At 38.4% G+C, this 15,557-nt stretch overlaps 1 protein-coding gene across 1 annotated transcript in view; it reads left to right on the top strand.

The window, feature by feature from the left end:
• Jph1 (junctophilin 1) overlaps positions 1-14,420 on the top strand; it is an 80,265-nt gene extending 65,845 nt beyond the window's left edge. Inside the window, 3 exon segments of the mRNA XM_015485878.2 lie at positions 3,825-4,471; positions 11,860-11,955; positions 12,129-14,420. Coding sequence (XP_015341364.1) covers positions 3,825-4,471; positions 11,860-11,940 — 728 coding nt within the window. The 3' untranslated portion in view covers positions 11,941-11,955; positions 12,129-14,420.
• The last annotated feature ends 1,137 nt before the right edge of the window (positions 14,421-15,557 follow it).

Below are 15,557 nucleotides of genomic sequence, written 5' to 3'. Positions count from 1 at the left end.
TTCACTCTTCCTGCTAAGGATTGCTTTAGCTATTCTTGGTGTCTTATTTTTCCAGATGAATTTCATGATTGCTTTTTCTATTTCTATGAGAAATGCCATTGGGATTTTGACCGGAATTGCATTAAATCTATATAGTGTTTTTGGTAATATGGTCATTTCGATAGTATTAATTCTGCTTATCCAAGAGCAAGGTAGATCTTTCTATCTTCTAAGGTCTTCTTTGATTTCTTTCTTTAGGGTTCTGTAATTTTCATTGTATAGATCTTTCAACTCTTTTGTTGATTCCCAAGTTTTATTTTGTTTTGTTTTTGAAGCTATTATAAATGGGGTGGTTTTCCTCATTTCCCTTTCTGAGAATTTGTCACTGATATACAGAAATTCATTTGATTTATGGGTGTTGATTTTATGTCCTGCTACTTTGCTGAATTCATTTATTAGTTCTAGAAGTTTTATGGTGAAACTTTTAAGGTCTTCTAGGTATAGGATCATATCATCAGCAAATAGTGCCAATTTGAGTTCTTCTTTTCCTATCTATATCCCTTTAATTTCTTTCATCTGTCTAATTGCTCTGGCCAGTATTTCAAGGACTATGTTAAATAGAAGTGGTGAAAGAGGGCATCTTTGTCCTGTTCCAGTTTTTAGAGGGAATGCCTTAATTTTTTTGCCTATTTAGAATTATGTTGGCCTGGGGCTTACCATAGATAGCCTTTATGATGTGAGGTATGTTCCTGTTACCCCTAATTTTTCTAGCGTTTTGAATAAGAAGGGGTTCTGTATTTTGTCACATGCTTTTTTCTGGGTCTATTGAGATGATCATATGATTCTTATCTTTACGTCTATTGATGTGACGAATTACATTTATTGATTTCCTTATGTTGAACCAACCTTGCATCCCTGGGATGAACCCCACTTGATCATGGTGCACGATCTTTTTGATATGTTTTTGTATTCAATTTGCCAGAATTTTATTGAGAATTTTTGCATCTATGTTCATTAGAGATATTGGTCTGAAGTTTTCTTTTTTTTTTTTTTTTTTTTTTTTTTTTTTTTTTTTTTTTTNNTTTTTTTTTTTTTTTTTTTTTTTTTTTTTTTTTTTTTTTTTTTTTTTTTTTTTTTTTTTTTTTTTGATGTGTCTTTGCCTGCTTTCGGAACCAGAGTGATATTGGCCTCATAGAAAGAATTTGGAAGTGCTCCCTCTTTTTCTATTTCCTGAAATAAATTGAAGAGTTTTGGTATTAGTTCTTCTTTAAAGGTGTTGTAGAACCTGGCTGTGTATCCATCCAGACCTGGGCTTTTCTTGGTTGGTAGGCTTCTGATGGTGTCTTCTGTTTCGTTGCTTGAAATTGATCTGTTTAAATTGTGTATATCATCCTGATTCAATTTGGGCAAATCATATGACTCTAGAAATTTGTCAATGCCTTTGGTATTTTCAGAGTTTTCAAAATAATTTCTGATTATCTTCTGTATTTCTATAGTGTCTATTGTGATACTTCCTTTTTTTATCACGTATGTTAGTAATTTGAGTTTTCTCTCCTCTTTATTAGCATGGCTAAGGGTCTGTCAATTTTACTTATTTTTTCTAAGAACCAACTTTTTGTTCTGTCAATTTTTTCAATTGTTTCTTTTGTTTCCATTTCATTGATTTCAGCTCTGATTTTAATTATTTACAGCCTTCTACTGCTTTTGGTGTTGATTTTTTTCTTCTTTTTCTAGGGTTTTGAGATGTAATGTTAAGTCATTTATTTGTTGACTTTTTCTTTTATAAAGAATTAACTCCATGCAATGAACTTTTCTCTTAGAAGTGCTTTCATAGTGTCCCAGAGATTTCGATAGGTTGTATCTGTGCTCTCATTCACCTCTAAAAATTTTTGAATCTGCTCCTTGATGTCTTCTGCAACTTATTGTTCATTCAGTACCATATTATTTAGTCTCCAGGTGTTGGAGTAGCTTTTTTTCTTATTTTATCATTGATTTCTAATTTCATTCCATTATGATCTGGTAGAATGCAAGGTAGTATCTCTATTTCAAATTTGGTATCTTCAAATTTTGAAAGGAAATCTCAATTATTGACAAGTGATGTTAACAGGACTGGGAAACTTAAATCCCAAGGGGTGGGAAATTTTCCACTAAAGGACAGAAATTGTGTTAATGCAGTCATTTGGGACCTTGGTGCACCCTACGTTTGTGCGTTCTCAGGAAATCTCATCCTGACTTTAAAATGTTACATCATATGTTGCATTATATTTTACCTTAAAGGCTATATATGACTTTGGGTTTTTTTTAGCTGCTAAGACTGTTACCACATGAGTAAAATGGGGATAACAACAGCTACTTCCTAAGGTTTTGATGGGCCTTTAAATCTTGGAAAATGCCTGGCATAATAAATAGCAATTTAATACAATAACTTATTACATAGACCACCATGGAAAGAAGAGTTAAGCATATTAAGTGTGCAACATGTATTTCTAATAAATAAGGATAATTGTTCTTCAGCCCTCTATAAATCTTCTGCTGGTTTGGAGTGAGGAGTAGGGTTGGAGGCAGGAAGGAGGATGAACCTTCCTCCAGGGCTCTGGAGTTGGCAAGAGCTGGTCAGTGATCTCGCAGCAAGTAAGAGAGGATGGCTTCCCCACCATAGACTTGAGAGATGGTTTGTCAGCTCCTGCTCATTTACAAAGGTGGCCAACCACATTGTGTGTGACCTTGACCTCATATCATGGTAATGGAAAGCAGCTGGGAGGAGTGGTGGCCAAAGTGTGCACGGGACTGGGTCGTGGGGAGAGGCAGAGACCTAACGTGCCTAAGAGGAGGGTGCTGCCTTGAAGAACTGTCCCAGGTCCCCCAAGCTGCCCCTGTCAGGACCACAGGCATCCTTAAGTGCTGTCAGCCTGTACCATCTTTTGATGCACTCTGCTTCTTTATAACTTATTCCTGGTAAACATGCACTTTTTAAAAACTGAACATTTTTCTATTCCTAGAAAATAACATGATTGTTACAAACAATCATGAAGTATATGAAGTAAATCAAAATCCTGAGGCTGCAGCCTCAAAGACAACTGCCTTGTCTTGACTTGGACACCTACAGAACATCTGTTTGTCACAGCTATGAATGGACAACCTGGAAAGGATTTGTACAGCACATCCTAAACTACAGGAGTTGTCCCAACTAGAAAGTTTTTGGTTTGGGGGATTTTTTAAATATTTATTTTGTAGTTTTAGGTGGACACAATCTCTTTATTTTTATATGGTGCTGAGGATGCTTCATGCATGCTAGATGAGCGCTATCCCCCTGAGCCACAACCTCAGCACCCAACTAGAAAGTTTTAATGATTCTTTGATGACAGATCATTACCAATATGTTATCTGCAGGGTTTGCCTTACAATATTGATACATTATTATATTTTCAAATACAAGAGTCACTTCTTTATATAAGAATGTGCTTTCTGTGTTTTAACTGTACAGTGCTAATTTGGATAAATAGGTTAATTATGGTGTTCCTCTACCAACATGAATTTCATCTCTATGTTCTGCAGGTACAGAAGAATAATACAATTATTAGGGAAGTCAGAGTTGATTGATTTTTATGCCTATCAAAATAGGACAATTAACAGAATGTATTGTCCTAAAAGTACCCTTTCAGTAATAAACAGTATCTTTCCCTGGAGAATGAAATGTGTTCATGCTTAGTCAAAGCCTTGTAAACGGATTTAAAGGGGAAAAAGTTAATCTCCTTTAGCAAAAAAACTATAGAGAAACCTGATATACAAGACTTTACACCTTATTTTTCTTTTTTTTTTTTTTTTCTTTTTTTCTTTTTTCCCAGGTCCCGATTACATCAAACAGAGATTACAGGAAGGTGTAGATGCTAAAGAAAACCCAGAAGAAAAGGTACCAGAAAAGCCACCTACCCCAAAGGAATCTCCTCATTTTTATCGCAAAGGCACGACACCCCCCAGGTCTCCTGAGGCAAGTCCCAAACAGAGCCACTCTCCCCAACCTCCTTCCCCAAAGTCCATGAAGAAGCAAAACCCCAGCTCTGGGGCCAGACTCAATCAAGATAAAAGGAGTATGGCTGACGAGCAGGTGACAGCTGTCGTCAATAAGCCCTTGATGTCAAAGGCTCCCTCAAAGGAGGTCGGAGCCATCGTGCCCCAGTCCAAGTACTCTGGCCGCCACCACATCCCCAACCCCAGTAATGGGGAGCTGCATTCTCAGTATCACGGCTACTATGTGAAACTGAATGCCCCCCAGCACCCTCCAGAACACATGGAGGACGATGATGAAGCGAGCCAGTCTTCCTCAGCACTGGTGCACAAGCCATCGCCTAACAAGTGGAGTCCCCCCAAACCTGTGACAAAACCAGTTGCCAAAGAAAGCAAAGCTGAGCCAAAAGCTAAGAAGTCTGAACTTGCTATACCAAAGAATCCAGCAAGCAACGATTCGTGCCCTTTGGAAAAAGAAGCCAATTCAGTAAGTCTCACCCCAAGTGTTTTCTTTTCCTTCCTCCCCTTTGGTTCTTTCAGGGAGCCACAGAGGGTGGTGCGGATCTCGATAACTGCCTGGGCTCACAGAAGTCCTTGGGTCACGGGGTTATTTAGAGTGTAACACCTTTGTAGCTTGAGCTAGCAAGAGCTCTCCAGGCAGTTGCCTACCTTAGACATTAACTCAGGCAGGCAAGACCTGACCAACCTAGGACCACCTCACATTCTAGCAAGCCTCTGTCCGCTCTTCTTGGTGATCTTCATGGTGGCTTGTGCTCTGACTGCTAGAAAGGAAACATGCCTTTCCCTCCCAGAGCTCTAGGAGGGAGTTCTGAACCCTCCCTAGACCCCCCACACACACTGTGGCCAGCATCTTTACACAAAAGAACATCTCTTCTAGCATTGTGAATTCTTCTCATAAATGTTTAGCTTGGAGTTTACTTAATGAGCCTGGCTTTGCAGCGAGAACATTTTTCTTCCCCAAAAGAGAAATTTTTTAGCAGTTGAAGAGGATGACTTTGGTCTTCTAATTTCAGAATGTAAATGCTCTGGCAATTTCAGTCTTCTGGTAGATCCTAGTTATTATCAGTGAATCTTGAACATTTATTTATTATTTGGCCAGAATGTTCTGTGTTAATGAAAAAAATGCCTATATGCTTCTTCATGTCAGATTTATTTGTTGGATAATATGTGGAGTTAGTATGTTATCAAATTCTGTAGAATTCATATTAACCTGAAGCTAAGTAATTATTGATTTAAAAAATGACCTGGTGACCTCTTCACATGCCTTTGACACTGAGGCAGTGGGTGTTAAATGTAGCTAGGGAATAAGCCACAGCTCACTTGATATGTACTGGTTATGTCAGAGACATGTGCATACTGATATAGACTAGTGTCTTGGCCAACAAGGTTATAACATTGGTATCTCAGTTTGGGCAGCTCCATTTACTCATAGGATTAAACTAGCACAATTCATCTTTTGAATTAATTTATACTTGAAATTTCTCATGTCTCTTTTGCTAGTGTCTATAAAACACTAGTTCTCTTTGTCCCCAGGTTCTCAACTTTTAAATTAGCTAAATGTGAATTAATCGGATTAGCTGGATTACCCAAGAGTCAACCTCTATGGAGCTAAATGATTTTCATAATAGGCTAATATTATGAGATTCTGGCTGTTCAGCAAGCATTCATTTTTAAAATGCTTAACATTGATTTGTCAGTATCCTGATGTTAAGTTAATATTATCAGTGCTGAATTTGTTAAAGGTAATAATGATTTCTCTTATGTGTATCCATGAGATAGAAAAAGGAGATAGACTATCTATTTCTAGATAGATCAGTATTATCTGATTTATAAGGGGGAAATTCAAACAGGCCTTCAAGCTTATACTTTTATATATCTAGTAGTATGTTCAGTGGACTTCCATAACTCTACAGGGGAAACATATGCCCCAATGTCCTGCTCATTAAACTGTGGTTTAAAAAAAACAAAGGCCCTGTTGACTTTCCTAGTTTTAACCTGCAAGCATCTTCTGTGAAGCAGTACTGTAGATATGTTTGGTGACTTCACAGCCTCCTGATTTAGAAAAAGCATCTGTTCTGCTTATATGAGGAATCATGGTTCTTGGATTTAGCCAGGCATCTTCAACCTGCAGGGGTCAGTCTTGAGGGTTCCTGTGCACAACCAGGAAGAGAGAGGGCCCAGCAGCTCTGCAGCCTCCCAGACTTCAGGCTGCCCCTATGTGTGAAGGTGACAGGGTCACTTGGCACCTTTGTGTGAAAATGTTGTCTTCTTCATGATGACAGAAAGCTGCCTTTCATAGTCCTGACAACCTCCTCCAGGAGTTAGGAAGTGACCCCATCATTACAAGGGTAGTCTGTGAGGGGCCTTTAAACCGTAGAAGACTCCCTACAATTCTTAGATGAAGGCATTGTGTAAGTGGGAAGTTTACAGATCACAATTTAAAATTCATAGAAACATTCACACTAAATCCAATATTTGAGGGAAACCCAGAACAAATCAGTTAATGTTCTTTTTGTAGGCAGTGAGAGATTCAGTTTGAGTCAGAATCTCCATCTGTAAGGTGGATGACTGTTTTAGTCAGCTTTGGTCACTGTGACCAAAAGACCTGATAAGAACAATTAGAAGAGGATAAGTTTATTTGAGGTTCATAGTTTCAGAGGTCTCAGTCTGTAAATGGCTGACTCCATAGCTGTGGGCCCAAGATGAGGCAGAACATCATGGCAAAAGAGTTTAGAGGAGGAAAGCGTCTCAGGACATGGCACCAGGAAGCAAAGAGAGCTCCATTCACTAGGGACAAAATATCAATCAACCCCAAAGCACAGTCCCAGTGACCCACCTCCTCCAGCCACTCCTCACCTGCCTACAAGTACCATCCATATAAGTTAATCCAGGTTAGAGCTCATTTCACCTCTAGACTTTCTTGCATAGTCCCAAATATGAGCTTTTGAAGGACACCTCATATCTAAACCATGATGATGACCAACCTGAATCTGAGATTTTATAGTCAACCAACTTTCCTGATTGAGGCAGAACTGACTAGTAGCTAAGAGCACAGATTTGAAACACCTGGGTTCATAGCTCTGCTCTCCAGCTGTGTAACTCTGGGCAAGTTTACTAACTGCTCTTCTGCCTTAGTTTCCTCATACGTTCATTCCTATCTCAACATTAAAGAATTAAAGTGTTAGAGATAACACAAAGTTCTTAGTACCGTGCTGAGCACATGCTCAGAAAGCATTGCCTATTATGTTTCTAATGTACAAGTTGAAGCGTAATTAGTTCCTAAATATTCTAACAGATTTGATCCATCCTCAGGATCACCCTGGATGTTGATCTTCTAGAAATACAGAAAACCTTCTAGGACACAGACTAACACTTGGAGCAAATTAACAACTTGATCATGAAGCAGGAGAAGGGAGGCTCAGCAGCCTTAGGAAACTTGTGACGGATGTGGGCATGGTTACCTGTGGGCTCATGTCCAGGAGTGTGCATCCTACGTGATGTGGATATTCATAGAGGGTTTTGGAACATGGAAACTCTGGTAAGAGCCAGAACAACTGTCTGAGCCTTATTACAAGGCAACAAGTGAAGAGTCCTCCAATCAGAAATCTCCATCTATCCTGAAAGCTGACTGCACTTTTTTTCTCAGCCATTACTATGGTCAGCTTCCAAGTTTGTTTTGAGATTTACCTGATCTTTCTTTTGAATTTATGTAAAACTTAAAGTATCCCTGCAGATCAAGTTTGAATCTCCCAAAAAAATGTAAATTTATATAATTGAATTTTTCTATTAATATTAAATTAAACTTTGCTCTTTGCATATGATTTAGGGAAGTTTTACATTTGATATAAATAAACTATTTCCAGCAGAAAATTTCTCACAATTTTAAATGTGAATGATTATCTCTTAATGAAAAGAAAATTTCCATTCATTCCTTAAGGTACAATTTCTTTCCATATTTTGACCCCCACTTTTGCTTGTTTAACGCCTTCTAATATGGACTTCAGTTTGCCCGTTGCTGTAGTTTCCATTACACCTGTCCCAATCGATCTTGAAAAGCAAGACTTTTTTTTTTTTCCATTTTGCTATTTTAAGCTACAACTGGCCCCGCACAATCATATTTATGGGACTTCACCTTAAAGCTTTTCACCCCCGTGGCCTGCCTGGGTATCTGAAGAACACCGAGGTCACGGCTTGATATCTAAAATAGTGTCCCAGATTTTCATTTTTCACCTGGTGTTGGTTTGAACCTCTCATAACTGGATTACTCTCATCTTCACTAAGTCATCTCTAAAAATAGTTTTATAAATGGAGCTACACTGATAGAATAAATACGTATGTGTGTGTTAGAATATGTCCAGGATAAATATATATGTGTTCAGAAAAATGCATATTTATTTATTTTTCATTCTGGATAAGGCATTTATCCAGGCATTTATTCATTATTCAAGGAATCCAGATTATCAGTATAATGAGATGTGAGCCAAAACTTGAAGATGAGAACTAAATTCACCCCAAGACATTATCCAAACCCAGAATACCAACCAATTCGCAAGGGACTGGTAAATTCACAGAACTTTGGAAGGATTTATAGGATGAACATTAAAGATTGAGGCTATCATAACTTTTGGGGGGAGGGGTGCTGAGGATCAAATCTGGGCCTCACGCATGCTAGACAAGTGCTCTACCAACGATGCACATCCACAGCCCGTACCATAAGCTTTTAAAGTTGGCTTTACTAAAGGTACCTTCTCTGTTGATTTCCCTGTTCCTGGGTCCCCTTAGGATACTGACTCTGCATTATATATTGTCCAGATCCAGTTCAGATCCACTTTCCCTCATCTTTCATATCACTAAGTTATCTTTGAGAATTACAAATTAAATACATTGACCCAAAAGAGTTAAAATAATACCACTCATGAATCAAATCAAATCAAAGAATATAGCAGTAATGGCATTTCCTGAATTTCTGTACTCAGTTATGAATGTTGAAAGATCATCATGATTATTTTCAGAGTTGTAGGAATTTCCTAAATTATTTCTGCATTTCTCAGCCCTGAAAAATTGTGTGAAATGTTGTGCAGGTTAGTACTCTCCTATGAATTTGGGATATAACTCTTCCAAAAGAGCAGTTGGTCCTTAGCAAGATTTGGTACTTATTTGCTACTATGGAAATTACAGGACATAGATGAAAATGTGATATTAAAGAATTTGATGGGAAATTGCTTTTAAACTAAGGCCCAGGGCTTTAACAAGGATGTAGAGAAAAGAGCCTAGAGCTGCAAGTGGACAGGATGAGGTTTAGGTCTACCTGTGTAATTTGTTCAAAGGGGCTGAGGAACCCTGGGCAAGACATCTACCCTCTTGAAGCTCTGTAAAATGGAACTAATAATCTCGTGTAAAGAATAAACAACAAATAATCTACTTAGAAATGTTTAGCCCTCTGCCTGGCATTATGAAAACCTATTTTCCTCCCATTACTTGGGGTTTAAGAACCGGGGGTCTTCTTTTCCTTGATACTCCCTCTCTCAAGGGCACCTTGTTTTATTCCCCCTCCCGTTTTACTCATTACTCAGGTGTCCTTCCATCAGTACCTGAATCTGTTTTGAAGATGCTGGGTCTCATTAAATACGGGTTGCCCCAGTGAAGTGGGTGCCCCCACAGCTCATGAACTGCATACAGTGGGGAACAAAATGAGTCCCCCATAAAGCTCAGGGTCCAGGTGAGAACATGCAGTGCAACAACAGATGACAATAAATGTGACAACAGAACAGAGCACCCTGACCTCTACCAGGGAGATGTGTCCCAGGGCAGGAGGAGAGCTCCTTCAGGAAGTAATGTATGACCCAAGCCCAAGGCCCAGAGAGAGAGGGCTCCACAGTGGCAGTTCCAGTCTTCCTTACGCTGCCACTAGAAGGACATTTGAGGCCTCAACAACATTGTTTCAATCTTGTCTTCTTTGATATCCAAATAGAGTATCAATGTTTCTTTATCTGTAAAATAAGAACAGTAAAGTTTCCTGTCTTACCTACCTCTTAAGACCAGTTTGGAACACTTCAATGCTATTTAGGAATTAGATGCTCTTTTAATAGTAAACACCAAGATTGCGTCTTTCTAATGAAGGTAGCCCCTCCGAGGGCCAGTCCTGAGCACATAGGCCCTGAGAGGCCTATTTGTTTGAAGTAAACAAAAATCTGAGGGCCTCAGAGTATCTGGTACTCCAGTCATCAAAATAGGATTCTGCATTCTGTTAAATGTAACTTTATTTCTGTAATGGTGTGGTTGTGATTAGAGAAGTAAAAAGTTAGACCTAGAGGAATAACTTCTGAAAGTATTCCATTTCCCACTTAACCATTTTTACTTACTAAAGAATGTTTTTTGATTTATTTAGAATGTTTTTCTAAAGCATCATAGAAATAGCAATGGCACACACCCCTTGGTGGCCATGCTGAGGAGTGCAGTCACTTCCCAGTGAAAACCGACCTTTTACCTCTCCTAACAGATTAGGGGACTTGGAGTCCTCCTTCACAATACCTCCAGTGTTCCTTTCCTTCTAGGGCCTTAATCAGACTTGCTGGCCCAGCTCTTTTAGATGACAGTTTGATTATCTAAAATGGTATCAACTGCCTTCTCATGAAGCAAGATCATAATAAATCTTCAGGTATTAAAAATGATAATGGATGGCGTTGGAGAAGATAATGCTAAGTGAAGTTAGCTAATCCCCCCCACCAAAAAAAAAAAAATGCCGAGTGTTTTCTCTGATATAAGGAGGCTGACTCATAGTGTAGTAGGGAGGGGGAGCATGGGAGGAATAGATGATTCTAGATAGGGCAGAGGGGTGGGAGGGAAGAGGAAGGGACAGAGGATTAGCAAGGATGGTGGAATGTGATGGACATCATTATCCAAGTACATATATGAAGACACAAAATAGTGTCAATATACTCTATATACAACCAGAGATATGAAAAATTGTGGTATGTATGTGTAATAAGAATTGNCAAAAAAAAAAAAAAAAAAAAAAAAAAAAAAAGAAGGTAGGATCCCAAAAGGGGACCAGAAAAAAGCAGGAATTAAAGAATCTCATTTTGAGTTTTTCCTGATTTTTTTTCTTGGCGGCTTCATTGTCCTCAAATTTTTACTCTCATTTTCTACCTGCCTCGAGGACACACTCTTCCTCATCTGAATGGATCTAACCACAACCGCTAATGCACACCAGCCTGCAGCCCCCATGTGGCAAACTTTCTCAACCTAGAGTGGGGTGCACTGTCTTGAGGTGAATAGAGCAGGTTATTATCAAAAACATTTTTAACCTAATTCAAGACTGGATTCCTTTTTTTTTTAAATATTTTCTTAGTTGTCAATGGACTTTATTTTATTTATTTATATGTGGTGCTGAGAATCGAACCCAGTGCCTCACACATGCTAGTCAAGTGCTCTACCACTGAGCCACAACCCCAGCCCATTTTTTTTCCATTGGTTCATATTAGCTATACCTAACATTAGAGTTCATTCACTTTGACATAATTATAAATGCATGGAATTTAATTTGCTCCAAGTCAGTCCCTAGTACTTGCCTCCCTTTCCTCCCTCCTTCTCTACTGATCTATCTGCTATTTACTATTTTTTTTTTATTTTAGTAAGACTGGATTCATTTTTAAGTGAAAGTTCAGCAACAGCTCCATCTAAACATAACCTTGCTATATTTTATTTCACACCTTTAGGAGCTGCATTCCTCATTCATGCCTTAGTTACTGCAGCCATGTTTGTTTTTTTATACTTTTGGTAGTTGGTTTTGGCAATATGTTATGGATATTAACATGAAAACATCATGCTTATTTTGTTCTGTTTCACTTCCAGGGCCCTAATTCAGTCATGATTGTCCTTGTCATGCTGTTGAATATCGGGTTGGCCATTCTTTTTGTTCACTTTCTAACTTGATTGGAATTAGGAAAGGTAAGAATAGCCTTAATTTCTCTACCAAATTACAGTAAATAATATTCTATTCTCATATTCAAATTTGCACTTTTTTTTTTAAACAATGACATATTGTCCTTCACTTTATTTTGGCTGTGCCTGAATGTGATTCAACATAGTTACTTAATGCTGTAACTGTTTTGACCCTTCAGTGAAGTCATGACAACTAGTGGTGTTAGCCCACAGTCCTCTGCCGTGGTGTCGTCAGCCCTTTAAATGGCACACCCCAGTCAGACTCAGACACAGGCAAGGAGGCTTGGAATTAGGATGGGATCGCGAGAGAGAGATGACACTTGGAAAATTCAGCCAGAGGACCTGTTCAGTTCCCCTTGGGAATGCTTTGTGGCTTTGGGGTCCTCTGGGAGCTGAAGCACACAGCCATGTTGGAGAACAAAACTTAATAATAATTCTTTTTTAAAATCTGCTGAAGCAGCCCCATCCGGCGAAGTTCTTGGCATTGGCTACTCCATCTGTCCTAGCAGAGTGTGACTAAACTGGAAATGTATGGAGCTGCATTTTTTTTTTTTTTTTTTGATGGAAGTCAACAGCTGCCTTACTATTTTACCATCTGACGTTTTTAGTAGGGAGCTGGGGAAACGACTGCCCGAGGAATGCGGTCGGAGGATTGTGTTGCTGTGGACGAGGTTCCAACATTCACTCCTATCTCATTAGAAGAAATAGGTAGCAGCATCACTCACCAGTCTTATGCCATGACCTGCTGCTTTAACATCTCCTGGAATGTTCCGGGAGAGAACGTTTCGTTTGCTTGCACGACTCTGCTCATTTTTGCTGTTTATTTAAATACGATGTACAGTCACCTACCACCTGCGGTCCTGGCTGGACGAAACGCACATGTTGCATCTCAAGGAAAAGAAACAACAAAACGCTAGTGGAAAATGTGTTTATTTTGATAGCAATACATCATTTTTTTATGTCGTTTATTCTTAAGCCTATAAAAGTTTATTTATCTTTAAAACTTAACAATCTGAAGGCATTATACCTTCCAAAGAAATAATTTTAAATATTTTTAACATGACCGAGATGAATTATTTATGCACTTAGGAGGTGCTAAATTTTAAAAACTGAAAGACAACAGAATTCTAAAGTATAGTCAAAATGTTGCATGGATTGCAGTAATCAGTGTTTAAAGGATTCAGTTTCATTGCTGACGTACTTTACAACCAAATAAAATCTTGTCAGTGGCTATGTTAATTCCCATGAAAGTTAAGCAAGATGCTATTAATAACTACTCTTCTCTTTTTATTTTCTTTCCAACTTAAATTTTTGTTGAATACATTCAGGTAGAGCATAAAACCTTGTTAAAAATCACTGCTTCTCAATTTTCTGCCTTTCGTGTTTTTCAAAAGTCTTTTTGTAACTTCATTTCGAATTTTAAAGACTTAGACATTTTTATTTTAAATATTTGTCCTTTGTTATTCTGACATACTGATTTTTTTTGCTGTTTTATAATTTATCCTTTATTACTCAGAAGCATGCTTAGAGAATCTGCATAGTCTTTATAAAAGTAATTATTAAAAAAAGAAATCAGGGGAGGAAAGGTATGTTAAATCTCTTGAAAACATTACTCTGTGGAGGGGGAGCACTTCCTAAAGATGTTCATGATTTGCCTGGTTTTAATCGAATTCTTTTTACATTACTAGCTACCTTCTCAGTGCAGAAGAGACAGTTCACGTAGTTCCCACGGTAGCACAGTTGTGGGCTGCATGCTTTGTCACCTGCAGGGTAGTAACCCAGTGGTGTTTTTTGCAGAAGTACAATATGTTGAGAATCCTGGGTGTGACCAATATGGAATAAAGAAGGCGGCAGAAAGAGAGCAAATGAAAAATTACAACTTGTATATTTATTTTTTACATTTTTGCTTTGACTTTTTCGATTTAGGAAGTACGTTTTTACCCAAGAACAAACGTTTAAGTTCCTGTGTCGGTCTCAGCACTCTCACTGCTCCTCCTAATCCTTTAGCTCCTTATGCTGGGGAAAGCTGATTTTTTTTTAAGAAAATAAAATATTTAATCTTATTAAGTGTTTATTTAAAATGTGTAATGCTTTGGAGATAATGGGTAACAGATAACTAAAAGATATGTTTATAAAGTGAGCATGTTTGTTCCATTTATAAATATATGTATGATTTATAAGCTTTTTTAAAACAAAGCTCAAATTGTTGGTATTTTTCTAAAATGTGCCCAGCTGTATTTTACATGAAGGCTCTTTCTAATGGGTTGTTATACTGTACTCTACATTTTGGACAGCACATGAAGTCTGCCAATGTACTTAATAAAACATGACTTTGTTTATTTAAAGTTTCTTGCTGTGAAAAAGAACTCCCTACCTGTGAGTTCCTTTATTTATAATCCTTGAAACCAAAATGTATAATGTACAGTTTTCACAACTGTATCAGCTCTAATAAAAAGAAATCGGTTATTAATAAAGTTTGGAGGTGTGTTTTCTTTGTGAGTAAATTACTGTCTTTTGTGGACTTTTTTTTTTGTGGTGGTGTGAGATCTGCTGAGAAACTAATAATAGAAATTTTAAAAAGAAGCCACATGGCAAAAGGTAGTTATATTATTCCACTACTTCTTTTATCCTGGGCCTTTCAAATAATTTTGCAAAATAAGATTCATTGCTTAATGCCTTCAGTAATTGGATTAGTGCCTTACCCAAGGTTTTAAGACTGTTCCTATTTTTAAGGAAAACTCAAAGTTGAAGTAAATCTCCCTCCTGCATGGTTTTCTTTTCACTTAATTAAAGTTTCTTTGACCACTGTGCTCCAAATAAATTAATACGTTGCTATGGCCCCCACTGCTTAAACACACTCTGGGAGGTGAGGCACAACGGGAAGTTGAATCAACTTGCTGCCACCAGAACTTTCAGCCTCAGTTCCCTTTGAAGCCATCCTAGGTGCAAGCTTCCTGTGTGGCATAAAACCGCCTCCCAGGGAGCTGTCATGGTGCCTTAGAATTCCTGAGGCTGTCACTCCTGTGGAGGCTAAGATACTAGAGACCCCCCTATAAATAATGCAGTTATTACCTCCAGGTGTGAGCAGGTTTATCAACTTAAACAGTCTCCTAGCAAATCCTAAAGCAAGAGGGCACAAAACAGGCTTCTGAAGTAGGCCGGGAAAGCACAGGGTGCTAGAGAGAGTATCGATTCCAGATTCAAGTCCAAACCACACGTTTTGAGGGCCACAGCCAAAGCTGGGGAGAAGTCTGTGTGGTTGGGAAATCTGGAAACTGTTCTACATGCCCTTTTCATGCAATAACTATTTCTCAAGAGTCGTGGCAAGCAGGCTCCCCAGGCACTGAGTGCCATTTGTAGTATTCCCCTGCTTTGGAAAGTTGGGTAGCCAGGTCTTTCCAACTCAGTAGGTGGCTGCAGACGTGGCATATTCTGCCCTCCGGTCTAACCGTTCCTCAGACTGCATTCGATTGTTCCAGGTTTGAGAATTACCTGTGGGTCCGGCACTTCCCTCTCTCCTAAGAAACTAGAGACCCCCATATAAATAATGCAATTACTACCTCCAGGTGTTAGCAGGTTTATCAACTTAAACAGTCTCCTAGCAAATC

This window comes from Marmota marmota, unplaced genomic scaffold (genome assembly GCF_001458135.2).
Source record: "Marmota marmota marmota unplaced genomic scaffold, marMar, whole genome shotgun sequence".
Lineage (NCBI taxonomy): Eukaryota > Metazoa > Chordata > Mammalia > Rodentia > Sciuridae > Marmota > Marmota marmota.
The sequence above is the reverse complement of the archived record's forward strand: the minus strand, read 5'-3'. Positions and strand labels throughout refer to the sequence as shown.